The sequence below is a fragment of the Stylophora pistillata genome, chromosome 3 (assembly GCF_964205215.1).
Source record: "Stylophora pistillata chromosome 3, jaStyPist1.2, whole genome shotgun sequence".
In the NCBI taxonomy this organism is placed as follows: domain Eukaryota; kingdom Metazoa; phylum Cnidaria; class Anthozoa; order Scleractinia; family Pocilloporidae; genus Stylophora; species Stylophora pistillata.
In genome coordinates, this window is record NC_142521.1 from 18635158 (window position 1) to 18662727 (window position 27570).

A 27570-nucleotide genomic window follows, 5' to 3' on the forward strand; every position below is an offset into this window, starting at 1 on the left:
GAAAGCCACAATCAATGTCAATCAAACGCTCGCTTGTGAGGCACCGGTCATTAATTAACGCCTGTGGAGGGGGAGGAGGGAAAGGAGGATTTTGGTTGAGTCACGGTAAATTTTACCTAATCCCCACCGTGGCTCTGTAATATTCTTGTGTTATGTTCCCCCCCCCCCAATTACCAGTTAATCGGCAGTCAATTTTCTATGGTCCCTCCGTTATACTCTGTTGGCGATGACTGACCCCTCCCCACCGTTCCCCCTGAAAACCATGTGACCCCCCTGGCGAAAAATAGTGACAAACTACTTAGTAACAAAGAGCTCTCAATGTCTCCGCTGTCACTGACCATTTGCTCAGAATTGTCCTTAGTTAAATTGAAAATGAAACAAATGCAGTGAACTATGAAATGAAAACTTTTAGATCGAACTGTAAGGCAAAGGCTATCATGGTATACCTCATGTTGCCATTTTACCATGTGATAGTATGCTCCAACCTTGTTCCCAGAGCCTTCCCCCCCCCCCCACCCTAACTAAGGGACAAGGCCCTGGTATCGAGGCTGAGTATGCTCGTTATCTTGTTGCTGGTGTAAGATTTTCCCAGGACAATGTCCGCATCTGAACAACTGCGCTGTCTGCGCACCCACCTCTCCCTAAATTCAACATAAACCTTCATGTGTTCTCAGTAATGTGTTGCTACGTTAGGGGAGGGGTAGGTGCGTGGTGCTCAGATTCTCTTTTATATATGTGGAGTCAGTGATGACATTTGGAATTTCTCTTTCTTAATTCTTGATCTTATCAACAGCTCTCTCTCAGCCAAAAGAATGTAGCATAAGTAGCGGGTGTCGTAGCTAAATGATAGCATTGCATGCAAATTAGCGTTACCTTGTGGTGAAACAATCTCCATCCTAAGTTTTGACAATTCGTGATAGTATGTTGTAAGTTAACCCCTTCCACCGTTAAATCAGTAGGCAGACGTACTGTCGTGGAGATCGACGAAACCACTAACCAAGAGGTCGCAAATGTTTGTGGAAGATTCTAAATACCCGATGGGAACGGACGGAGCAACCAGAAAATGGACTAGCCATACGCTACGTATTGCCTTTGAATAAAACCCTTCGGGGTCTAGAAGAAGGAGCCGTCCCTTTGAGCTGTCCAAAACAGTCCTGAGGGTGTGAAGTCCAAGACGAGCTCTCTAAGAGGAACACTTGCGGCAGAGAAGACGCCCTGGTCTAATCTACTGTCGTAGATAATATTCTTTAAACAGCCAAGAGCTTATTTGGTTGGCCATCATTTCTTTTTTTCTCATGACCCCAATGTTTAATTTAGCAGTGATACGGTAAGAAGAAATAAGTTGCCATGCAGTCACTCGTAAGGGAGTGAGAGATGGGAAAAAGGGTGTGACTCTATCACGTCTCGGGTGGGCGGCCAGGTTAAGCAAGATTCAAAGTTGCGGTGTCCGTTGTTGAATTTTACTGAAACACATTTTAAGAGCACTATCCTCCGCCCTGACTTGTTCTCGCTCACGAGGCGATCTCCTGCTTAAGGTACCACCTATACTACTACGATACAACCAAGTGTAATAGAGAAACTGTTTGACGTTAAAACTGTCGGCCTTGCTAACTGATAAGCCACTAACCATTCAAAGAACTCAGGCTGTTCTTGTAAGTTTGTTATCAATTTTTCCACCTACCACGATTTCCGTTCAAATTCAAGTGATACTAATAAAGAAGAGAAACCAACCATAACACAAATTTGCAGGAGTTGGATATGATATTTACGCATGCGTGCAAAAGGCAGTGTGTTTGTCGATGAGATCGAAATCACGCTACGTCACCACCCAGAAAAGAACTATCTAACCTATGTTGTCTACATTCTCGTGATGTCATCAGCTCTACTTTTAAAGTTAAGGCGGTATGTATACTATGTTCGCAAAAAGAAAACTTCAATTATGGTTTGAAATTACAAATCAATACAATAAAACCAACGGGATTCATTTCAGAAAGGGCCTCAGTATCCCTCAATCTTACCTTTGAGTACAAATATTTCTAATCAAGTTCAGTCTGTCAAGGTTTTCAGATAACGCAAGTTTTAGCTCTGTTCTAAGCAGCTTCCAAAAGGGTTAGAAATATGGAAAAATGAATCATTATTTTCATTTGTGCAAACGTGTCAAGAATATCTCCATACGGTTGGATGTTCACGTGATTGGAAAAAAAGCCGTCGAGGTTTCGCGGGATAGCGAACAAAAATCGAAGTTTGGTGCCCATTTTAAGTACCAAATGAGAATAAAGAAAATTCGCTTCTTTTGCGTTAATACACACTACAAACATGTGGCAGAAACGGAGCGATCGCTCTTATCAGAATCACAAAAAGAATAACAAAAGGACACACATTGCTTAGGAGCTCGTATCTCTGGGGTGAAAATATGTCATCCACAAAGCAAAATTCTGTAGTCCATTTCAGGTTATTTTGGTTCATTAAAGATACCCGATTCTCTTTCCTTTACAATAATGATTTATTTACCCTATATTTTCCGAAATTTACGGTGAAGACGAAGAAGGCAAAATTGTGTTAACAAGCAATGCAGGTGGTGTTTGCCAAATAACACTCGCCTTCGGTAAGAATAGAAGCACCACAAGAATTAGAATAGAAAGCCAGACAAACGTAGACACAAACATAAGCGACGACTAGAAAATTAACGTTGAAAATTCCTTTCAACAATAAACTCACATCGCGTCTTTCGCAATTTGTTTTGCAACAAAGTAAATGCGTTCATTACACAATGTGCTCCTCTTCCTTCGACATTCTGTCACAACGTGACAGAAAAACAGTTCAGTGAACAAAGCATTATCACTTGCGGATCAGCTCCAGGTGTTACCACCCCTTATCAAAATCATAGCGCGAACATTCGGTTATATTCGACAGAGTGGAAACAGCCGTTATCATCTAAAAGTCAAACTGAAAAACCTAAAATTTCTCAGCAATTACTGTCATAGAAACCGCGACTTTTGTACCCAGGTTTCCAAATGAGTGACCCTTATATGGGCAGCATCCTTGTCAATTAGTTATGTAAGGTTCATTAAGGCCTAATGACCTTTGCATAAGGTAAATGTTCCCACTGAGTTGCCGTTAACCGTTATTGTTTTTTAAAAATATATCTCTCGCGGTACTGTATTATGTCATCAAAACTATAAAGAAACACGAACTAATATTTCAAACTGTATTTCGAACTTGGATTCATACGAAATGATACCTATCTATTGTCTCTTTGATCGATTAACATCTTCCTCTCTCTCCTTTCCTACGAGCTATTTACAGTTTCACTGTTACACTGTTCTTCCAGAACACATTGCCCGGAAATTCTGGCGATTAGAAGCATACTGAATGTATCCTAAAATAATACTGAATTTCAAAGACAAGTTTTAGAAGTTAACCTATGTCCTTAGGATTGCTAAAAATATTTTCCACGACTATAAAGCTCGGCGGACACGGCTTCTGGAGAATCAAGGTCCCCCCAGGTTCGTAGTCATCTGAAATTCTCGCAAGAACGCGCAAATTGTTCATGTTATAGACGCCGGGAAGCGACACCAGGGCGTTGAATTTTAACGTCGAAGTCCCGTTCGGATCTAGTTGAAATCTTCTCGATGTCTGTCCAACCCAAGTGAATGAGCTGGGAGATGATGTAGAGTCTGTATCCTTGTCGAAGGCAACAGTATTGTTTGTGGAATTGCTCGATTCACCTTCTGATACTGATGAAGTGTTTCCGACACTGTGAGGAGAAAAATCAAACAATTTTTGTGGAGGGTAGATGTAGACGTAGAGTCCGCCGACAACAAAAACATGCCCATCATAGAGGACTTTGTGTTGTAATATCATAAAGCGACTGGGAGTATTACTACTTTCCCTTGCATTGTTGTTAAAATGAAAAAAAGACTGGAAAAACATAACAGATTCAAAGTGGTCCATTGTGAGTAAACCGTACTGAACAAACCTTGGTACTAGCTCCACAAACACGTGGACGGTTGTTGAACAACAGTTGTGTAACGATAGCACCACCACAAGACGCGCCAGCCTGAGAAAAAATAAATAAATAAATAAAAAAGTTCCACGACATTGGCTGAAAGACCTAACGAATGAAAGATTCTGCCAATTTTGCTACGCTTTCGTGTTTTACCTCTGTCTTGATAATCGAGTCATTCTCCTCTATTCTCTGCTTTACCCTCCGCATATATCCTTATATGCTGGATCAAGTTACCCGATAACAAATGTTTGCGGATGAGAAGAGCACGATTTCCGCAGTAATGGTGATGGGACCGTGTCGATTCCAATTCGTTCACTAGTCATGCGAGTGATGCACAAGTACACAAGTTGGACGACCGCGACTGAAGCGCAAGTCCAATTTGTTTTAATCGAGATTTTTCTCAAAAGTACCATCAACTGATCCGTTAAAATAGTGATATTTTCTTATACTCCAGTGTCAAAGAATGGAAGGAAAGTGCACAGAATATGATGCAGGCAACGATTTCCTGATTCCTCGTCGCGGAATCCGAATATGGTCGGACAATTGAAGACAATTGAAGGTCATCACAGACTGGCGAGGATCGCACGAAGGTGTCTCCAATTAAAGAGGATGTGAAGACTGGCCAAGATCGCTCGAAGGCGTCGCCAATTCAAACGAATATGAAGCTCCTAACATGGAATACCCCTTACCTGCTGGAGGAAAAATCGACTTCGAGTGATGCAGGATGCCGCAAGGAGTACTTGACAAGTAGTTCTGAGTTACTAACGCTGTCCGTGTCACAAGGTGACGTCGTTTGAAGGGAGGAGGAATTGAACGGCGGTACCTGAATGAGCACAAGAACACGTTAGAAACCGCCATGGATATCAAAAAATAGACGATTATTATTACATCGCTGACGGCAGATTAGAGAAGAAAGAAGATAAAAAGGTGAGTGGTGTGAATAATACTAAAAAGAGAAAATTATGGCCGTGACCCTTACGAAAGGCGGCGATATACGAGATACAAAAATCCCTCAACTGGTCGTGCAACATTGTTTTGTTACAAGTTTTGGGTCGATGTTTCTCGTTTTTTACCTTGCGTGATCAACTTGTCGCGCAACAAAAACATTTGTTGCGGGTTGAAGAGCGTTTTAACGAAAAGTAGAGCACGGGTCTACTTTGAGCAACAAATTTGGCTTTGTTCCTCGTTTTCGTTTGCAACGAAACAATGTTGTGCGTTAAAATGAGGTTTTGTATCTCGTATTTCGCCGTCATGTAGATTTGAAACGTAAAGGAGACAAATAGATGGGTAAAGAGAAAGAACGGGAGATAAAAGAACAAAACAGAAGGGAAGAGGAAGGAACACCAGCACCCTTACCAGTGGTTTTGTGACAGCTGACACTGTTTCCGCCAATCTGTTGATATTCACGTGACTTTGGCCCTTGACAATTTGCTGTTGAAAGCCCTTGTCTAGATATGAAGTCTAGGAAATAGAAATTATCAAAAACAGCAAGAGTGAATTATGATACTCCAACGCGTCATTTTCATTCCAATCATCTCTAAAACAGAGCCTGTGCCAGCTAGGCTGAACAGTAAGTAAACTTCTTCTCCAGCAACACTGCAATGTGAGATCGGACACAGTGTAGAGAAGAAAATGAACTGAGCCCTTCTTAAGTGATGGTGTCGACACAAGGTTCAGTTTGGCTGTGTCTGATGTCGCACTCGTTATGTGTTAATTAGTTAAAAAACAGAAACATTTGTAAATCACCTGCGCTTGGCCTTCTATCAAAACGCCTGATCATTTATAGTGTCCTTGCGTGAAAAATCTCTCCGTTCCTCTCTTCGCCCGCAAGTATTTGATTAACTGTTCGTTACGAGTATACCAAGGCATCGGAAAATAGTGAGGAAAAGCTGGCAGGGGGGTTAGAAAGGCTGCCATACAACAGAATTCCTCATCAATAGAGTAGTATTACTAGCGGTCCATTCGCGCTACAAAAATTGCACCAGGCCTCACCTGCCAGAACACAATCAAACCAATATCCACTTGTGAAGTGTCGTCAACACTCGCAGAATCAAGTTTTTTGGCGAATTGTTTCTGTTCTTCCCAGGCATCTGATCTGAAGAAAAAGTCAACGGCTGGAGAAGACGAGGCAGCAATCTGCAAATTGACGAAAGCTAAACGTTAGTCATATAAAATATCGCGTGGAGGCAGGGTTTTAATGTGACTAAATACATGACAACGAAAGCACGCTTAGACGAATACACCATTAGCTGATATATATGGTTTTCTTGAGGGTTTCAAACTCACTACAGAGTAACCCTTGAGCCCCCATGATCTGATCAATAATTCCCAATTCGGCCGCGATTACTTTTTTTCTAATATTAGTCAGAGGCATTTGGTTTCAAATCATGACAACACCCCGACAAGTGTTCCTCTTCTTCGTTACCGATTTGCAGGACAAGATATCAGAAAAAAAAACTTGCATAGAAGTCACTGCTGAGCACTATAAGATAAAAAAAAATGTGCTAAGATAATGGTGGCAAATGTAGATTAAATAGCACATTTTGCCGTTCTATAAGGATCAAAAACCAAGCGTAAAGGTCGCTCGGGATAGACAAGTCTAGAAATGTTTTACACAAGTATCTTGTTTTGCCTTTCTTTCGTCCTTTTCTTTCTTTTGAAATGTCGTTCGTTTTTTCTTCTGTCTTTCAATACTTTGTTCAGTTCATCTCTCCTACCTCATTTTCAACGAAGCAAACGTGGCTGAAATGGAGTTTCTCTGAAGAATCCGAAGCACCTGAAGAGAACAAAACACAAGACAAACACTGAGACAATAAAAAATAGAACCATAACCGAAGAATATCATTTGATCAGTTAAAAAACCGTGCGCGGGGAGCTGTTGAATGACGAATGCCTGTTTTCGGAAGAAAAATGTCACCCGTCTAGTCATGAATGCAGCTCAAAGAAAGTTAGGCTACTGTTATTGACCATGTATTATCTATTTACTAACACAACGCTTTCGAAAATTCCGACCCTAACAGTAAGCAAGACGTTTGTCAGATGTGAACCTCTCTATAACTCAGTGGTCGAGCATCGGGGCACGGATTCTGAAGGTCTGGGATCCATTTCCTCTCGAAAACTCAGATTTTTGCTTTGTTCCGCGCCCATGGCAACAAGAAAAAAATATTTTTTTTGTATTTAATGACCGAGCTCAAAATTTGCCGTCCATCTTAACTAATTACCATGCAATTGCAGAATAAAAGGAGCAGAAAAACCCGAGGAACCAAGTAGCGATTGATTGCAACAAAGCTCTTCATCTGATTGGCCAACAAGGAAGCGCGAGTAAAATCAGAGAGCGTTGTAACAGAGCAAAGGCAATGCATCCCGGTTTACTTAAGCCCTTTGACTCCTGAGGGTGACCTGTATCTAATTTCTCCTTACAATATCACCCCTGAATCACACATTAAGGTTACAAGAATATAGGGAATGGTCACCAACGAAAGACGTTCTTTACTGTTTAACAAATTCTCCTTGTCAGCACCTTAGGAAATGTATAGAGAACAGTATGGAGAATATGCATGCTGATGTTCGGGTGTAAATAGTTCGACATTCATTGGAAATTGCACTGAAGCGAGCTATTTTCCAACAGAGCTATTCAGACGTGCAACGTTCGACAATAATTCTTGGTATTTACCGCTGTGCTTTGTTGCTTTGAACTGGACAATCACTGTTTCGCCATATCGTAGTTTAATAGCACCCTCTGATAAAAAGAAGAAAAACAAAAAAACAAAACAAAACAAATCATTGTTTTAATATTTACGTCGTGAAGATAACGTTCAATAACGTTCAATGAAACTTGGGCAATAGCGCGGGTCGACAGGGAAGAATAGAGATTATTAACAAAATTAAAACGACCAGCTTGACTGAAGCTGTATTTTCGCTGGAAAGTTTTCTTCATAAAAGCACTTGTCATCCAAGAAGATATTTAGTTCATGCAAGACAACTTGCGACAACAGAATTTACCTCGTTGGTATGAATAACTCGTCAGATCTTTTAACAAGCGCCGCTCTTGTCAGGAGAAAAATTACCAACGAAACTCTGCTTTTAAAGAATTAAGATGCAACTCAAACAACTAGACATGTCAAGAATAGTTTGGTTACCAGCATTGTGGTGGCTGAGGGGTTCCAGAGTCCATTTCCTGCTTGCACAAGATACTTGAACCACAGAGAATTCCGTGTGTTTTCTTGCTACTTCACCCTGTTAAGATTACAAGCAAGGAGATACTTGGTTATGTATGGCGATTATGAGGCTAGCTCCGCGGGCGAACCCTGCTTAGTAATTGGCTACCCCCGAGGGAAACTGTTCGCTTTGTCCCCGTACACGATGAAAAAAAGGAAAAACTCAACGCCAACCGGGTGATCAAAAAAAAAAAAAGAAAAAAAAAAGAAAGCAAATAGAGTAGCAATGGGTAATTAAAAAGTAGAGTCGCATTACGGTCGTATAACCGTCCTGAACACAGTCTAGACAAAGAATTTCCGACGAATTTGCAATGCAATTCTTTGGGCGTCTGATAGATCCTTGTTTGGCCAGCCTTTTCGGCGAAGATGGCAGCAATTGGCCACACTCTACATTTGCATTTTCATCGGCAACCACACGAAAAACTTCCGGAGAAAATCGACCGCACGCTTGGCCTAAGATGCAAAAAATAACTTACCCTGAAGGTCTACTAATAACTTGAAGAATCAAAGTTCACCGACCTGTACAAGACTTTCCACATCCAGAGCAATAACCAACTGATTTTCATCTTCAGAACTTCAAAAGACAAAAATGAAATACCAATTAAGTCAATTTAGAAAAAAAAAAAAAAAAAAAAAAAAAAAACGCGTCATTGTTCAGTCATCCCCACCAGTAAATCTTTTCCATAACAAGTCTCCTTGTCCTACACTGCCAAGTCAAAATTTTGGACGAGGAGACTTCTCAGAAAAAAACAACTCACTCACTTCTGTCAATCTACCCTGTCACGAAATATACTGTATAAGAAGAGCACTTGCTGGTATACATATGGCTTAACCATTTAACTCCCATGAGTGACCAAGACATAACTTCTCCTTAAATTATCGATACAATATCAAGAGAACAAGGGATGAGAATATAGAAAAAAAAAAAAAAAAAAAAAAAAAAAACAATTAGGGGATTATTATTATTTGATCCAAATTCTCTGAACCAACATCAAAACTGTATGGCAGACTGAACGGAGAACTACCAATGAGATCTTGGGAAAGAAAGGGTTAACCATACGATAAACTTCCGCCCTACGTTCGCACCAATGAGATCTTAGGAAAGAAAGGGTTAACCATACGATGAACTTCCGCCCTACTTTGGCACCAATGAGATCTTAGGAAAGAAAGGGTTAACCATACGATGAACTTCCGCCCTACGTTCGCGCCTCGCAAAAACTTCTGGACACATTAACCATTTCTATATTGATGACAAAGAGCCTCTAACCGCATCTCTGCTTTGCATAGTGAGAAGTGACGAAAAATTCGTCACTTTTGTCTTAAACAAGTATCCGGTTAGTAACGTACCTTGGTTGAAAAACGGAGTGTCTGTTCCGCCTTGCCGTGGCGCGTACAGCAACAGAGCTATTCGTGGTTACGTCAAAGGCATGCTGAAGCACTCGATAACTGCCAGATAAAGGTTCAAATAAACGATAATCACCAGACCCAACCGATGAAAGGCAAAAGCGTGAAATATTGATACCAGCACCACAATAAGTATATCTTTTCCTTTGCAATCTTACAAAAATTATTGAACTCATTTCGATTGAGTCAGTGTCGCAAACCAAACCTAAGTATTAACAGCAGCCAATCAGAACAAAGGAATATAGCATAAGGAACCAATAGAAACCTTAAACAAGCAAACTGTCTAAAGCGCGGGAAAAGGCAAGTGACCGAGTCTCGCGAATGGTTTTAGTTTTGCATCTGAAGGTCGCACGAATTTTGTAGACCAGTCAAAAGGCGAAGTCAAGAGGAGCCTTCACAAATCGCATTACGTGTACTTTCGACACTCGATTGAAAACTGGACCACTTAGCCACGTCGCATTACCTCATTGCAGATTTGATGCCTGCAGACTGGTAGTAAAACAACATTTCTCGTTTGAATCTGCCAGGTTTGCTGTGACCTTGAATCCAAACTGGTAACTTGGTCGTATAACCAGGAGCAAGACTACCTCCAGCAATGGGAACTTGAAAGACTCTTCTGACGTGGTTCACATTCACCCCGCCCACTGCATGTTCTCTGTCTCCAAAGGTGAAGAATTCAGGGTTGGGTGTGGCGATGTAGAGTTTTTCAAGGTGACACTCACTACAGTTGATGAACTCTGCCATGGTTTGGACCACTTCGTTACAAAGTAGTTTGTTAGAAAATCCCGAGAACCGAACCTGATGATAAAAGAAGTCATCCCATCAAAATACTCTTAAAAAGTTTTGAAACGATTCTATTACACAAGGGTAGCACGATTGTGCAAATGTCAAAACATAATTTTGAAACTCGAGCTTCGCATGCTCTCAGTGATCATTACACTACATATCCACGGCGGTTTCAGTTAAAGCCGATCAGCGGCGGTCTACTGCTGCATGTTACACCTCACATTGCCGTTTATTGAGCCTGCGGACAGGCTCTTGTGTTTGGGTTTAGTCTTACTGCTCTACCACTTGTCACACCATCGGCAGCCGCTTATGATAAAAGTTTTTGAACCCCTAGTATACTTATCGTACAATAGGACGGAAGAAGAAACCCAATCATAGGTAAGTTCAAGCGATGTATTTAAGGCTGTGACAAAAAGCTGAAGATTTGCATTTTCTCTGATCCATCCATTAAAACAATAAAAAAAAATGAGAAAAAACCCATCTGATTTACAGTTAACGAAGGAAAATTGTCATGCATGTGTAAGCGCGGGTTGTTGTTGTTGTTGTTGTTGTTGTTGTTGTTGTTTTTACCTCAAGTAACGGCATTGGCGGCACAACATCCAAGTGAAGACGATAGTCTGGTCCATAGATCACACTCGTCTTCTCTGCCTTGGTGTTATTCAGCCGAGGGCCTCTCTGATCAAAGTCCAACCTTCCTTGCATGCTGATGTCTGGCAGAGCAGAGTTTGCCCCAGGAGGGACGGAGATTTTCTCATCAACTGATCCATGGATGGCTGCAGTTGTCAAGCTGTACTTAATTGCTGTGATATGAAGCCGTCCCGTCTGACATGGAATGACAGTGAGACGGGCCTGTAGGGATACAGCGCATTTTTTCAGTCACCATGGGCGCGTTATTTAAACGCCGAGACTTGACTTCAGTCGCCGGGCTAAACAAATCCAAAACTCTTTAAATTTCTTCATAATCAAGTAAATAAAGGTTGGGTTTCCAGTGTCTGCTATGGGGTCTCTAGACATCGTTCACAAGAAGGACCCTTTGGCTTAGCTTTATCACAAAACAATTCACGGAGCAAGAGAGGCATAATGATCTTAGCATGATACCTCAAGTGATTATCTAAGCATAACTGGATTCATCTTGCTTTGTTTTACTTACAGCTTTCGTTTCATTTCCACTGATATCAAAATTCTTTATTACTTCCGTTTTGACCAAATCTTCCTTTGGTGAAAACTGCAACAGAACATTAACGTAAGTATAAATTTGCTAGTAGTAAGACTAAAGGCAGACGCGAAGAGGTTCCATTTTTACCGTGTGCCGATATCCGTAACTTTCAACCTCACGTGAAACCTGTAGAACCTGCCCTACTTTCTTTAGTTTTGAAGTGATTGCAAAGTTACCTCTTTCAGATTTGTTATCGCTAACCTCATTTGAGATGCTATCTTCGTGACCTTCCGGAGTGAATTCCCATAATAACAGAAGATTTGTCAGGTTTAATGGAATCTTGAGAGGATTTTTAAGAACAACTTCTACTCCAATAGTCTCTGGAATAATAAAATCATAAAAGCACATTCAAGACTAAAGTAACTACAAGGATATGGCTGGAATTTTGCGCCCGAAGAGGTGGAAATAGAGAAGTGAAACTGTAACGCTTAAGGTAAGCGACCAGGTTTGCCAAGTACGATTCAAAATGGCGGCCTGCGAGGTCGAATTTTTAGCACAATTGAAGACAATCTTTAAAATGTCAGTTCACACTGTGGAATCTTTAAACTCCGTTAATATCATCATTTCACTCAATTCAATGGTGGAAGTAAAAATGTTATTTTTTTCAGGAGAAACCTCCTTTATTTCAGCAGATCTGGGATGCAAAAACCCCTGCACGTACCTTTCACAACACCGAGCGGCCTCGTTCTGTTATCAGTCTTTGAGCTTAAACATGGTGTTTGACATCGAAACGAAGGAGGCAAAGAGGTCATGTTAATACTCTCGTACGCTTCTTCCTGGAGTCTAATCCACCTCTGAGCCAATGTATGATTAAATTTATCATCAAAAGAAGTTTGTCCAACAGAAGTCCAGTTGCTATTATTGATTAATGTTTGATTAAAAAAGTTGTCCTTTGTTTCTAGTGCACTGTTCACAAGTGTCCTTTCCGGTTGTGTGCCTTGAAAACTGTTGTGTCGGTAACATGGTATAACTTTCGTCGCATGTTGGTCAATTAACGGTAGAGGTAAAACAGGAAGCTTATTCACTTCTGCCTTCTCCTTTACTTTGATGTCCTTTAATTGCTGAAAGAGAGGCCAGAAAAAGAGAAAAAACGAAGGAATGTTAGACACTTTAAAAACGCATACATATACGACAACGAAAAGCAGTTGTAGCATTCGATCAACTGCCTTACATATAATAAAGGGGGTAAATTTCTAAAGAAACTAAGGTAATGCGCTGGTGGAGGGTTGTACAAGATCATTTGGTTTTATCAACTGAGTAGACAATGTAAACTGGCCACTGTAAACAGTTTCCAAGATAGAAAACTCTTTAGAAACTCCTGCGGTGGCCAATTTGCATTCCTAACTGACTTGATGAAACCAAATTATCTTTAACAATTATTCCACAAGCGCGCGTTGGATATGAGATGATAGATAGCCAACGAGGCGCGTAACGCCGAGTTGGCTATAATCATCTCATATCCAACAAGCGCGAGTGGAATAATTGTTTTATTAAAAACGTTAAATTAAATTATTAAATTTTATTAAATTTTTAGCTCCTTTTTAATTTTAAGCTGACACGTACGCTTGCCATATTTGTAGATTATGGTATATTGGCTGATATACCATAATGGCTAAGCCAATAAAAAGTCTTGAATTGCATTATCCAATGATCTAGTTTTTAATAATTACATTTATAGAACTTAATGGAAAGCTGCAATCTTCGCAGGCCGCAGCAGGCTGTCATTAGGGAGCTTAAGCAGGAGGACTTTTGAAGACGACGCCGCCGTCAATGAGCAGTTGAGACTGGGACTAGGTCCATTGCGCATGACATACCCCCGACAAACGACGTCCTCCTTCCGGCGACGACGCGAGTTTTAGGTATTTGACGGCGTCGTGAAATGTGAGTGATTTATGAGATTTCAACGCTTTTGTAGTTTTTTTCAACTTTTCTATGTGGTTCACACGATTTCAATCCATATTCAATTACATTTTTAGTTTAGTTTAAGGGCAGTTTGTGCCTTTTCTAGACAGTTTTTTGAAGACAGAAATGGCCACGGAGAAGGATGCAACGAGCACCAAACCTCCCCCCAAATCGTAAGTAAGCTTATTAGGAAATTATTTATCTGCGAAAGTTGAAATGACGGTGGAATCCTAAGAACTTGAGCCAATGTTGGAAGATCCCTTTTCCTCACTCTAAATTCGGCTATGTATTCGTCGTCGTTCATGTTATCCAAGTCAAAGCGATCGTACGAATCATAAGCAAAATCTGGATTTCGTGAGGAAAACGAGTCGTACAAGATTATAAAATCCTCATCACTAATAAGATCAGCATCGTAGTAGAGAAGAAGGGTCTGACAAAACTCTTTAAAACTAGCCATAATCGGAGCAGAAACAAAAGTATATCAGGAACAGAGGATGGCCGCGTCCTGGCAAAACAGCATCCGTGCTTGCTTAACAAATAACACTTGGCGGGAGAGCGACGACGTCAAACCCAGGCCGTCGGGAATCTGACGGCGGCGTCGTCCCCGAAGTCTCTCCTGCTCAAGCTTCCTATTGGGTTCTCGACGCCGGCAATCAAAATTTCAAGGTTTCAACCGTTCTCGCAAACGGTTGATTTGTACCTTAAGAAATGCATGTACCTTGAAAACGATGAGGAATTCTCTAAGGTAGGACGCCTGTTGTTCTGGTGCTTGAGAGCTTTCGTACTCCAAAAGTTGTCTAAAAAATGATTGAGCATCCTCTAACAAACGCAGATGGAATGACTGGCGACCGATAGTGAAGTTGATGTGATCCTGCAAAAGTAAATTCCAACATTTTTGTTCAATGATCAAATTCAGGTGCTATAAGGGCCCTTTTATTCCTCACTTGTCTTCTTACAAGTCATAAGCCAAAAGATCGCTTTCGTTAGAGTGTTGTAAAACCAAAACCAAAACCAAAAGGGACCTTAAGCAGTCAGGAAGGCAACGCCAAAGATGACGTCGATTAAGAGATAAATTTCTACTTTTAATTAGAATTCCGAAAATGGCTGCTTGTGTTTACCATCTCATACGGCGCCACAACTTACCTCAACATAATGTATAAAAGTAGCGTTGAGTTCCAAATGGAAAAATTAAAATAATTTGCCGTCGCGGTTTTGGTTCGCAGACAACGCAAATTTTGGTGAATTCACGTTGTCGTTTTGCAAAGGACGGCTAAGAAATGTACTGAGTTTTAAAATGCACGTGCTGAGCTACTGTTCTGTCAATTAGATCTTTTTTTTTCCACGTCATCGTTGCCGTTGCCGTTGCCGTCGTGGTTTGCTTAAGGTCCCTAATAATCAGAACGCGGGCCACCAGATAAAAGAAAATCTTCATTGGCAACCAATAGGAACTCAAAGTAAATTCTAGCAAACAGCTTCTAGTGCGGAAAAAAATGCAAGAAACTGTAAGTCGTGATTGGTGTTTTATTTTTAATCTAATTGATTGCGAAAGTGGCGCAAGATTACTGTAAGAATCACATAGCAAAGCAAGCAAAACCAAAGCCATCTTAGATGATTTTTGACACTGAATTGAAAGTGGCTCTGAGTAATTAATTTAATTACACTTAATTTGGAGCCTCGCTCTGTTGTGCGTCCCGCACCCTTGTCCTCCGTTCTCTTCTGTGTCTTGTTCATATGTATATTTTAGTCCTTTTAGTATTGTAAGTATGGTGAAAGCAATAAATAAAATAAAGAAAAATTGTAGATAGTTATCATAAAGCACATTGACTGGACGTAATTATTTCCAACCTCAGCAAGGTGCCATGACTTTTCGTTGTAGATGTAAAGAGCTTGCCGATAACATCTCAAGGAGTGTTTTCTCTGAAAAGGCAAGGAAAACAAAAAAATAACAAGAATCGATTAAATTATTTAATTAAGCAAGAAAGAAATAATTAAAAGGAAAAAAAAACCAGAGAAGGTAATGAGAAGAAAGACAAATATATGGTTAAGTTTCTACTCGAGCCAAGCGATCAGCACGAAGCAAGAAGGAGTATAAAGGAGTACCTGCGCAGATTTGCTGTAACGATGACCTGCCAAGATCATGTTGAAAGCATACTTGCGAATCATGGGTGGGTTGCTGTGAAGAAAACAATGTGCTGCTTGCTCCAAAAACAGAGCACACAAAAGATCAGAATCCTAAAAGGAAACAAAAATATAAGGGAAAAGTTCATGGAACAAAGACAGGTAGGGATCAAAGCATAAGCGTTTCAATTCCTCGAGTGACCGAAAAGTCATTTCACCTTTTTTGGGCGACAAAACCAAAGCTGGTTAAGAACGTTATATCTCGTAAGCCAAGGTCATTTAGCTGCATTTACTCTACAGCTGTAACTGTTATATTAATGCTAATAGTCTGACAATGCAATAATTTATGACTGCAGCAAAGCGTTTTAATACGTATTTTTCTTTTACCTCAGCAGTCATTCGCATGAACTGCATGGCGGCATCAAGGTAAATATTTCGTGCCTTGAGAGTTTCAGCACTAAGGAGGGTGGCTCTAATAGCAAACTGGTGCTGTCTACAGAATGACAAGTAAAATCAAATTAAATAATAGAATTGAATTAATTTTTTTCTGTGGTGCGTTCCTTGGCAGATAAAGGGAAACAGAGAGTGTACAAACAGGTTCTTTTAAATACACGGTGCAAGTAACAGAAACATAAAGAGTTCTGTACTTCTCTTCCTTCCGTCAGTTCTCACAGGAGAACAAATAATGAACTCACATGTAAGAATCGACATACTGTATAATGAGATACATTCACACTTTCTCTAGGAAGTAAAATTTGTTCAGTTTCAAGCCTTTCTATAGAACTTACAAACAAAGAGTTTTGCCCCAGTTGCTCAAAGAATAAATAAAATTATACATTGAATAAATTGTTAACCAGCACATGCCATCCACTGCAGGAGTCCCTCCTTTTTAACAAAGTCTGCCCACTAACATCCATTGTTTTATACTGTTTTTTTTTTCCGCTTGTGCGACGGACTTCGCAAAAAGGAGGGACTGCTTGTAGTCTATCCCTGGATAGTGATTTCTAGTAATCAAACTAAGAGGGTTTTTCATTTAATCTATCCAGTCAAGGAATTAAACCAGTTTTGAAGAGCAAAACACATACCTGCATGCATTGAGGTATGTGGTGATTGATGTTTCCATGTAGTGTGTTGGAAAAGGACGATTATTTGATGCCATAAAAGCTGAGATGGCTGCCATTTCCTAAATAGAATTATTACAAAATTCCATAAAATTACATTGTGCAGGCAAATACTACTGCAAAACTGTACATTTTATTATCAGTGATGAGTTTATTAGCTGCAGAAATAAGTCTGTAAGGAATTTCACTTGTTAGGAGAACATAAAGATAGCAGCACGCTTGCCTGTTCCTGATAATCAGTTAGTCAAATGACAAGATGGTAGCAGAGGAGTGAAAAGGCAGACAGTGCACAACAACAACAACGACAACAACAACAACATCTTTATCTCTAATCACAATTTAACTTATAAATTAAAACTGCCTACAATATAGCAAAGCTAATCGAGGCAGGTAGTATGAGAAACGTGTCAATTACATATTAATATAATATTATTCTAATGACAAAAAATAAATAATAATTACAAAGGTACAGATGTCAATTACAAAAGTGAATACAAAAATATAGGTATACTAATTACGAAGCCATAAGCACATAATTAAAAACAGGAAAAGCTCAAAATACTCTTTATTTTAATGAAATCTAGTTTCTTGCCATTTCGTTTATTAATGTATCAACATCAGGATAAGAATCCCAGTTTAGAAGGATTTGAAGTAAAGATTCGGTTATTTTTTTCTTGAAACTATATTTTGGGAGCTGTCTCAAAACATCAAGAATACAGTTCCAAATTGACACGACTTGGGTAATGTCACACAACCTGAAACAAACTTCCATCATTTTTTCTCTCCTCTGCTTCTATTGTACTGATTACTATAGCACTTGATTCTACGTACCAATGCTCCTGCAAAATAAAACCAAGCATGTTCATTGTTGAAGTCCCTCTTCGCTGTGTGGTAACTGTTGTATGCAAGTTCATAGTTTTGGACCAAAAATGCCAAATCACCCAGCTTGCGTTGGTACAATTCTGGAGAATCATCACTGTATCTGAAAGATTAAATGGAGATGCATAGTAGAACTTGAAATAACATCATGGCAATCATCACATGTTCTCAGAAAAATGGAAAGTCCTATTGCCCTAGGTTGAAAAGGGGTAGAAAAGACATCCTGGGAGGAATTTACAAATTGTGAGTTCACAAACAAAAACATTACAATACAATATGCTCAATAGATACCACCACAGAACTTAACCTGGTTACCCTGTGGCCCTCCAGCTACAGTGTAACACATGTCTTCTAAAAATAATTTGGATATATCAACAAAGTTGAAATGGTAAATTAGCCACCGTAACGATTACAAAAGCTGACGTTTCGAGCGTTAGCCCTTCATCGGAGCAAATAGAGGAATTGTGGGTTGTGTGTGCTTTTAAAGGCAGAAAATGGGGTAGAAAAGACATCCTGGGAGGAACTTACAAATTGTGAGTTCACAAACAAAAACATGACAATACAATATGCTTAATAGATAACACCACAGAAATTAACCCGGTCACCCTGTGGCCCTCCAGCTACAGTGTAACACAAGTCTTCTAAAATAATTTGGATATATCAACAAAGTTGAAATAGTAAATTGGCCACTGTAACGATTACAAAAGCTGACGTTTCGAGCATTAGCCCTTCGTCGGAGTGAATAGAGCAATTGTGGGTTGTGTGTGCTTTTAAAGGGAGAAAATGGAGCTACATTATTGGTGGGAACATGGCAACAAGAAAACCAAGAATAAATTAGTGGAATGAAAAGCATTTGTTGATCCCTGTGGGATCTAAAAATAGCACAGAGGAAGAAAACTTGATGATCTAAACAGTCACTCATTGTACACCCACAGCTGCAGGATGGTTTTGGTAGAGGATTTAATCAGTTCCTCTTCAAAACAGATCAGGGTTTCACTGAGCAAGATTTGACTGCATGTTGCTCATGCATACATGTACAGAATTGCTTACATGATTCCTGGAACCAACCCAGATGCCATTCCAGCTGGTTTTCCACCACCAAACCACTTTTTTGTAGCACTGAAGATTGAGCGATGAAGACCTTTACGCGAGACAATCTGATCAGATGGAACAGAAAGTTCTAATAATTAGAAAACTCTGATGAAGAGATATTATTGTTCACTTGAAAACAAGGGAATGACAAATAGTGAAAAAGATCTGTTTTTCATGCATTTCCTACCTGTTAAGGTACTATCGGTTTGTACCATAATTCTATTTGAATACAAAATAAGAAAATACTGATGACCAAAAATACCTAACCTTGATGAAATTAAGAATGTCGCACCAGACAAAAAAAAGACAAAATTTCTGCTTAGCCCACTGGAGAATCCAGAAGGAAACAAGTGGTGTTATTCAATGATTTTTTTTTTAACCATTAGTATTACTCAATGATGAAAGTGAAGGTGAACCCTAATATCAGCACACATATTCTCATACTGTTCTCAATGAATTAATTTTCCTATGATATCAACAAGAATTTGTTTTGCAATCAACAGGGCTTGACACTAATGGTAACCAGCTAACCACAGACTAGTAAAAATTCAGTTTTGGTTTTCGATTTCTACCAGCCAGTTTGGCTAGTAAACAAACTGAAATTGTTGCAACATCTAAGTTAGCACTAGCCACTTAGCTAGTAAGTTGAAAAGTTAGAGTTGAGCCCTGAATCAAGAGCTTCTTCAGTTGATGGTCATTTCCTGTTTTCCCATAATTATGCTTGATTCAGAAATTGTGTAAAAAGAAATAAGATGATGGTTACTCCAGGGGTTTGAGGGATTAGAGAGGTGCATGTAGATAACAGCTCAGCCATTACAGAAGTTATGCTAGAGAATTATTAATAATAATATTATGATACCTGTTCATTCAGATATCTCATCAGTTTCTCAATGTATTGGAGAAGTCCTCTGTAGCCCAACTCATGAATGAATATCTTGATCCTGTCATGATCACTCAGACTCAAGCACAATCCATGATTTCTTTGAGCCGTTGCCCCTCTTGTTCCACTGGAGAATTGCCGACTGGAAAAGTAGCGGTAATGACTGGCAAGATGATGATGATGTTTCTCATTCGGTTTGCCGGGAAGATGTTTTGATAGTTTTTCATTCTCCAAGTCATCCTCAAGCTCAGTGTCGTCATCAAATGTCAAAGGACCAATCAGAATTGGTCCTGAGCTGCTGCGGACCCGTCCCCCATCAGTCTGCTCATGGACTGCTGCCTCGGGATCAAAGTTTTCATCAACGGCACAATTCTCAGGGTCATCTTCAACAGATTGAGCACTGGCATCTACTTCATCATCATCCCAGTCCTGGGGGAAATCACATCTCTGTTAGCAACTTACAGTAGGGGATCTACATGTATGCCACACACTTAGCATTAATTACTTTAGGATAATTAATTGTTTACCATAACAAGTTATTAAAAAAAGGTGAAACGAGTTGCTACCATATGATGCCACAAGTATGTTACTGGAATTACATTCTGCATTAGCATTGAATCACAAGGGTTAAATGGAAAAATATCTCAAAAAGACTTCACTGTACAAAGAAATTGCCAGTGGAATCAGTCCCTTGACCTGAACTTCATCTAAGCAACAGCTTGCTTTGGCATATTTTCATTACAATTCTTTTTTGTTACATCACATAATAAGTCAACATTCTTGGACATGCATTTTAGTTTCCTTTAGTATGTCAACCAAGCAGTGCATTTTAAGCCCAGTAAGGATTGGATTCATCATTGTTTTTTTTTCTCTTCCTTTTAGTTTTTACTATATTGTATGTTTTACATTTTGAGAGTGAAATCAAAATACTTGTTCTTGGACTGTCCTCTTACACCCAGATTTCCCACTTGCAATGAAAAACTGTGTAAAAAAACATGTCACCCAGACAGTCCCTGAAACAGAACATGTAAAGGCTCACCAATGTGTCTTCACTAGTTGGAATTATAAATTGACTCCATGGATCAGGAAGATTTGGAAGAGGATTGGAACCAGTATTGCTGACAGAGTTTATCTGTAACATGTGGCAGGCATGTATTCCATACACAGACTTCATACTCTGGTAAATTGCTTCCGCCCTTTAAAACATCAAAAGACAACACTACATAACTTATTACCCAAGACGGCTCCTTAAGGCTCTTGTCTTACAAAATATGGAGTGCTCAGCTTTGAAATGCTGATTTAAAAGCCAATTTGCGTTAATGTATTTGTGCATGATCCTCGCAGTAAAGAGCACTATTTATGCAATAGTGAAAATCAGACCTGAAAAAATTCAGGCCTGTACGGGATCCAAACCACTGAGCCGGTTGCTGCGGGTTGGGAGCAGCTTGCTGCTCCCAGTTGGCTTGTTAGCTCAATTGGTAGAGCGCTGCACTAGTATCGCAGAGGTCAGTGGTTTGAATCCCACACAGGCCTGAATTTTATTAGGTCTGATTTTCACTATTGTTTAAATAGACTAAGTGCTCTTTACTGCGAGGATCGTGCACAAATACGTTTCTATAACTGCAGTTCAGATATATGAATTTCATACATTCGTTGTGTTTAATTTGCACTAAATTTGATATCTTCAACCCTTTCAAACCCAGAGGTCAATATATATCAAGTATGAAGTTTTCCTTAAAATTTTAACCCTTTAGCACACACAATATATTATTTAGCCAATAGTTTCTAAGAAATACAAGTTAATCAGCTACAATGCTCTATCGACATAACGCCAAATTCTCCTCTCTAATTTAAAAGGAAATTTATAGCAGTCAGTAGGGAGAATTACCAATTGGATATTGGGAGATAAATAGTTACTTATTTTTTAAGCCACTTTCTGACAGATAGGTAACAAGAATAAAGAAATCATCCACTATGCAGGGTCATAGCTGAGAAATTATGCCACCAGCTGAAATTTCAAGTGAGGCGGCTCAAAGGTGCTGATTAATTGTGTGCGTAACCTCAGAAGTGCCTGTTGTGCTTTACCAAGCAATCGCCAGCCAAAAATCCAGCCAGTGATTGCCACTTTTTTGGGCGGAAAATTTCGCTGGCAGCCAATGCTTAGCAACAACCCTGAATCATCAACAATGGAATTTAGTTTGAATTATATGGCACCAACTGAAATGATCAGAACTAGCCAGTAACTTCTCCCTACAAAATCAATACAATATAGTGCTTCTCAATTCAGTGTCATGTAACCAAGACCAAAGTAATCACAACAGCCAGTCAGATGGAAGGTTAAAAATCCCAAGCAGTGGATATGAGTCCTCATAGCAGAAGCAGACGAACTGACTAAGCACCAAAAAATGGAATTAAACAAGTTGCAATTGGTTTTAGTATTGAATCTGATTGTAGTTGAGGAAATAACAAGAGTTTTTTACATCAATCTTGTTCCAAAGTAAAGCAAAATAGAGGTAGTCCTGTATTAGAAAATGATGTTTTTCATCTTGTCACAAGCATAGGACAAAGAAAAAAGTCTACATGAGGAATCAAACCTCAGACCTAAGGATTCTGCATTTTAATGCTCTACCACTGAGTCACAAAACCTCTATGGTGAGCAAGGCCCGTTACAGAGTTAATTGATGACAAACACCCTGCATACTGCTTTGATCAGCAACATTGATAGTGTCAATCCTGGATTCCTTTCAACACTCAATTGAAATTTGCTCTATCCTGTGAAATGGTGTTAGTGTGGACAAACATTTCAGTAACGACGATACAACAACAAATTCTCTGAATGATTTACAAAGAAGTGTATTGCTACTAGAAGGGAGAATCACAAATAAGATATCTAAACAAAATAATAAGATGTCCATAATTTATAATAAAATAAACGAAAAGTCTGAGTAACAGGGTCTTACTTTGACTCTTCACCGACACTGACATCATGTAACAAAAGATGGTATTTAAACACGGTGTTGGTAAACCACTTGAAATGGCCATGTTGGTCAGATTGTTGTTCTATTTGCTGTGAGCTCATGGTTGCAAAAGCATTCATAGGATCAGGATGGTGAGAAGAAACAACTATCAGGCCTTTGACAACATAAACAATTAAGGAATTGACTTTGTAAATGGATCGATATCATGATTATAATTATACAAAAAACACTATACACTACAACAGGTTATAGTTCACCACTAAATTTTCTCCGGTTCTTATTGGTTTAAATCGATCACGTGACGCAATAGTGTTCACCTGTAGAGAGACACTATCAGCCCAAAGTGCCCGTCCGCAGAAAATACCTGGATTGATAGTACTCATCCGTGAAAAGTTTTGAATAGTTTGACGGCCGCGAAGTTAGGCAGATCGGAAAACAGTGACTTCTCAATTCTGACAGGTATAACGTATTATTTAGCCAATGTATGGTTGTGAATTATTGACATTTGTGACAAGCTGTAGGTGTGGAAGAAAATTTAGTGGTGAACAATAAAAACAATAGAGTGTTTATGTCTCGGAACTATCGGTCTGATAGTTGTCCCTTGGAAATTTGATGTTCTTAAAACTAGCATATTTGCCCTCGAAGCTTCGCTTCTTGGCCAAACATTCGTTTTAAGAACATCAAATTTACGCGGGGCACCTATCAGCCGATAGTTCCTTGACAGAAACACTCTATTGTTTAATTAATGGACTGAAAATAATTCCCCCTAGAAATTAGAATTATTTCAATCAGCGCATTTTTGTGGCAATTCAAAGAAAATCATTTTCATCTCTATCCTCCATTGAGGTATGAAAAAAAATTGGACTTTTACTATCACTTATATTAGTTGTAGACGGAAACAAGATAAATATGCTTTTAATAATTTTTAAAGCCCTCTATAGAAGACGCTGAGAGAACATGGCAACTAACTCTGCAGTCATATTTATTCTGTAATGGTCAAAGATTTCAAAAAGAAGACCACCAAACATAATCAGATTATCAAAACAAAAAACAAATTGTATATACTGTGCATTCATCAGCGACAAGAATCCAACTTGGTAATAAACACATGAGCCAATATCAGAGACTATAACAAAAATGTTTCCTTGAAAGGATACAGGCTAGAAAATGTCTAATAAACTCGTGGTCAGATGGTTTCACCAACTGAAAAAAGCAGTCACGGAAGGCTTCAAACCAAGGGGCGGAACCTATCAGATAAAGATAATACAAATATACCCACAACTCTATCAAAAACTATAATTCTAGAACATCTCTAACCCCCAAGAATGATCAGTAATCTATTCATGAGTGTAGTCTTAATGTACCATGAAATATGCAGGCATGAGGTCACAATAGAGATATTGTTCACATAAAAAATTGATCGTTCAGGTACATTGCCAAATTCTTGTAAATATACTGGAAAGGAATGAATGACCATCCCTTGTTGAAAATTTCAGGCCATGGGAGTAAAATTAGCAGAACAATTGTGAAATATTTGAGTAAAGCTCACCTCTTGCCTGAGCATCAGGAGACAGAGAGCTGGGATCAGGGTTAAGAGGCTGTGTCCGTGATACAACTTCACTCAACAATTTGTTCACAACGTGCTGAGGTGGGTGAGTGGCAGACATTTCAACCAGTCGGATATGCCAGTTTTTCACAGGATGGATCACACCAGACGGATCTCTGATATGCGCTAAATATACAAAAACATCAGTAAAAACACGATTATCGCTAATCTGCAAATGTATTCATTTGTTCATCTTTGGGAATCAAATTATCACAAATCAACCATTTAAATATTCAATAATTAATTAAGAAATATTACTTTCTTACCAATATGCCCTGCGCTAAAAGTAAAATATTACACATATACAGGTAATGCCCATAAGCAAGGGTGTTAAAGGACCTGTAAAAAGCTGGAAAACCCTTCATAAGGTGCGATGGGACACCGGCACAAAAAAAAAGGTAGTCATACGCTGACCCACTAAACCCCAGAGGTGATTGATTTGTAACTTCTCCTTAACATTCTGATGTGATATATTGCAAACAGGTTAGGAGAATAGAAAAGCTAATCAACAAGAGTGTTTTGCTGTTGTTAAGTGAAATGTCCCAGTCTTATTAGCAAGGAATTGTCTAGCTGTCAGGAAGGAGAAATCCTATTTGGATCTTACAACTTACAGGGTTAAAATACTTATAAACTGAATAGGGTCCAGCCAGATAGCAAGATATTTGGCTCTTGTTGATAAGGCATAGGCAAATCTCTATTTTGATCATACAAAGCATGCATGGGGGCTTGGGGGGACAAAAGCAAAAGAGCTAAAATTCTTAAAACTGAATAGGGTCTGGCCAGATAGGAAGATTTTTGGTTCTTACTGATAACGTTTAGGTGAATCTCTATTTTGATTATAAACAGCATGCACAGAAGCTTAGGGGGCAAAAACAAAAGACATGGAGGACAACATCAGTACACTTAGTTCAAATGTGGTGAAAACAAGCCATATATTTCTTGACAGCTGCCTCTCCTGCCATGTTACATTGATTGAGGGTCATAAATTTTTGCAGCTTTTTACCTTGCAGATTTATTTTCTGAAAGAAATTCTTTTTGCTGAACAAGGACAATCAGAAAAATCTACAAAGGCTAAGACTTGCAAAATTCTCATTCTAAGCATCCTTGAAAACATTGAGGATTCAGTGTTGCTACTGTAACAATAAAACTCTTTAAATCAAAATTGAAGAAACATATGAATATTTATTGAATCGTCATTTTATAATTGATATTTAGCTGTTTCTTATTTGACTTTTTTATATTTTTATTCACTAGTTCTGTAAGATTTTTTACATAAATAGGAGACCCTTGATATAGGGCCAACCACTGGGTTTCCTTTTTCTTAATAATTATGTATTTGCATGTTGTTCTGAAATAAAGTATTGTTACCTTTACCAAAACCTCTAGTGAGTACATACACTTTTTAAAAAAATTAAAAATTTAAATCATATAACTTTCTTCCCAATACAAAAAGCTTACATTCTTATCAGCTGAACTTGTTGTACAGCATTGTTGTAATTGACAGATCAATAGATTTATAATTAATATTTTTGTATTAATTTAGTTGTTTAACAAGCGATTTCATTGCTCAATCAGATCGCACTCTAACCGATCAAAGATTGTAGGACTTGTCATTAAAATAAGAATACGTTTCTTGTTTCTGATCGATAGAATTTTTTATAATGTAACTTTTCATCACTAAACCGCTTCCGTCTACGCTAGGTAAATGTACACCCGCCTGCCATAATCCTATCTAATCGAAACGGAAAAAAGTTGAGGTATCATCTCATACATTTGTAACAGCTACGACGAACAGTAACCTGATAAGGTATAGCATACAATTGTCCTCGTTCTATTACCTTCACTTGTTAGATGGCAGAATGGACGCACCATTTCCACAAAACTCAAGTTGTTTTTCTCGCAGACCTTCTGGGCATCTTCACTGCACATAACGGCAACCATAGGGCAAAAAGCGTTCTGTATAAACTCGAAAGCGCTCTGCGTGCACTGAGCCATGGCAGATAAGAGGTCTACGTAGGTTACCAAAAAGGTCTTTAAGTAAAATCAAGATTTTACTGCATTTTGAAGAAGTCTTCGAAAGGTTGAAACCATCTTGATAACCCGTCTTCCGTCCGCCATGTTGATATCCAATACCACCATTGCGCACGTGCAAATTATCAAGCCCATGCTGCATTGCGAGGCTAAGGGAAATAGGCCTGCGAAGAATGCACACCTCTGATGATAAAGAACGACAGGCGAAAATTGTATAAATTTACCCTTCTACCGGAACTAAAGTAGTGATCTGCAATCAGCCAACACAGTCAGACTTGATGGTTTCATTTCAATGCTTTCATCATATATCACACATATACTAACAAATGGGGCTTGACAGTTTGTATGAACTGTTTAGAACTTCCCTGTGCTTTCAGGAGTTTTTGCGTGCAAGACGAGAACTGATGCAAATGCTAGTCGCCATTTATTTTTCCAAAAAACTTAATTCTCCGAGTTATTGCGAATCTTCAGCAGGAGATCCTAAAATGATAGTGGAAAATCCATGTTGTGATTGTACGTTTGCACAACGAAACTTGAAGCAGATATGAAATTTAACTGACATCATTTTTGGACACTTGAAGGGTTGGCGAAAGGGGGGGAAGAGGGAGGGGGAAAGGCTTAAAAATTTTTTCGCCTGCCATGACTGCTCTTCCTCTCCCGCAGAACCGTTCTAAAGGTAAACAAATCCTCGCACTTTCTGAATTTCTTTTCCGCCAACAGCCTCTTTCAAGCCCCGCACCCCCCACGACTTCTGTCCCTCCCCTCCCCCCTCCTCTGGATATACGATACAGCTTTTTCCCTTTCTGTACATTGCCCTGTCTGTCACATAACTTGGAATGCTCGACTCATAGTAACACTTGTTTGTGCACAACGAAAACAGAATGTCACAAAAATTTCAATTTTCTCTCATTTCCAAGCTGAGCGTCGAATGCATAATTATCCTACTGTATGTCATATTGCCAACTCTGTGCCGGGCTGGTTATTTGGCACATTGCTCGTTTGTTTACACTGATACATCTAACTTCGAACTTTACAAATATTTGTCAATCACACTTTATCCCGATGATTCCTTATAAAATTATTCTGTCAACTAGACGGCGGGCAATACAACTAGCTCGCTTTATTTGAAGAAAGATGAATATCTTGATAACAGCCCTCTATTTGCTAAAACGTAAATGGTGTACTATATATTTTGATAGCGAAAACATTGACCACAGCTGGCGATTGTTAGGTCCTTAAATGTAAATGAAATGTCCCTATCATCAACTTTACATCGAGCAGAGAAAATGTTCAATTACTGTAAGTGGATCAGCGAACAGTGGTTTCATCAA

General features: G+C 39.1%; 1 protein-coding gene across 1 annotated transcript; it reads right to left on the reverse strand.

The window, feature by feature from the left end:
• Positions 1 to 1639: 1639 nt before the first annotated feature.
• On the reverse strand, positions 1640 to 26356 carry LOC111333473 (trafficking protein particle complex subunit 8). The gene is made up of 28 exons (XM_022939045.2): positions 26047 to 26356; positions 24152 to 24334; positions 23760 to 23849; positions 22585 to 22756; positions 20664 to 20820; positions 19604 to 20053; positions 18703 to 18809; positions 17605 to 17755; positions 16738 to 16835; positions 16040 to 16145; positions 15635 to 15766; positions 15380 to 15451; positions 14253 to 14405; positions 12294 to 12693; positions 11834 to 11952; positions 11567 to 11641; positions 10987 to 11265; positions 10094 to 10428; positions 9574 to 9672; positions 8746 to 8800; positions 8149 to 8245; positions 7683 to 7748; positions 6727 to 6785; positions 6002 to 6145; positions 5366 to 5470; positions 4699 to 4832; positions 3980 to 4060; positions 1640 to 3757 (listed from the first exon to the last, which is right to left on the reverse strand). The coding sequence occupies exons 1-28, from the start codon at positions 26201 to 26203 to the stop codon at positions 3418 to 3420; spliced, it is 4416 nt and encodes a 1471-aa protein (XP_022794780.2). The 5' UTR covers positions 26204 to 26356; the 3' UTR covers positions 1640 to 3417.
• Between the last annotated feature and the right edge of the window lie 1214 nt (positions 26357 to 27570).

What these genes read in the sequence shown, in the direction of transcription:
- LOC111333473 (XM_022939045.2), bottom strand. Translation starts at nt 26,203, where the DNA reads ATGGCTCAGTGCACGCAGAGCGCTTTCGAGTTTATACAGAACGCTTTT. An exon ending in GGCATCAAATCTGCAATGAG is followed by an intron (nt 9,673 to 10,093) that starts GTAATGCGACGT and finishes TTTATCTGGCAG; the next exon opens with TTATCGAGTGCTTCAGCATG. An exon ending in TTTGTGGAGCTAGTACCAAG is followed by an intron (nt 3,758 to 3,979) that starts GTTTGTTCAGTA and finishes TTCTCCTCACAG; the next exon opens with TGTCGGAAACACTTCATCAG.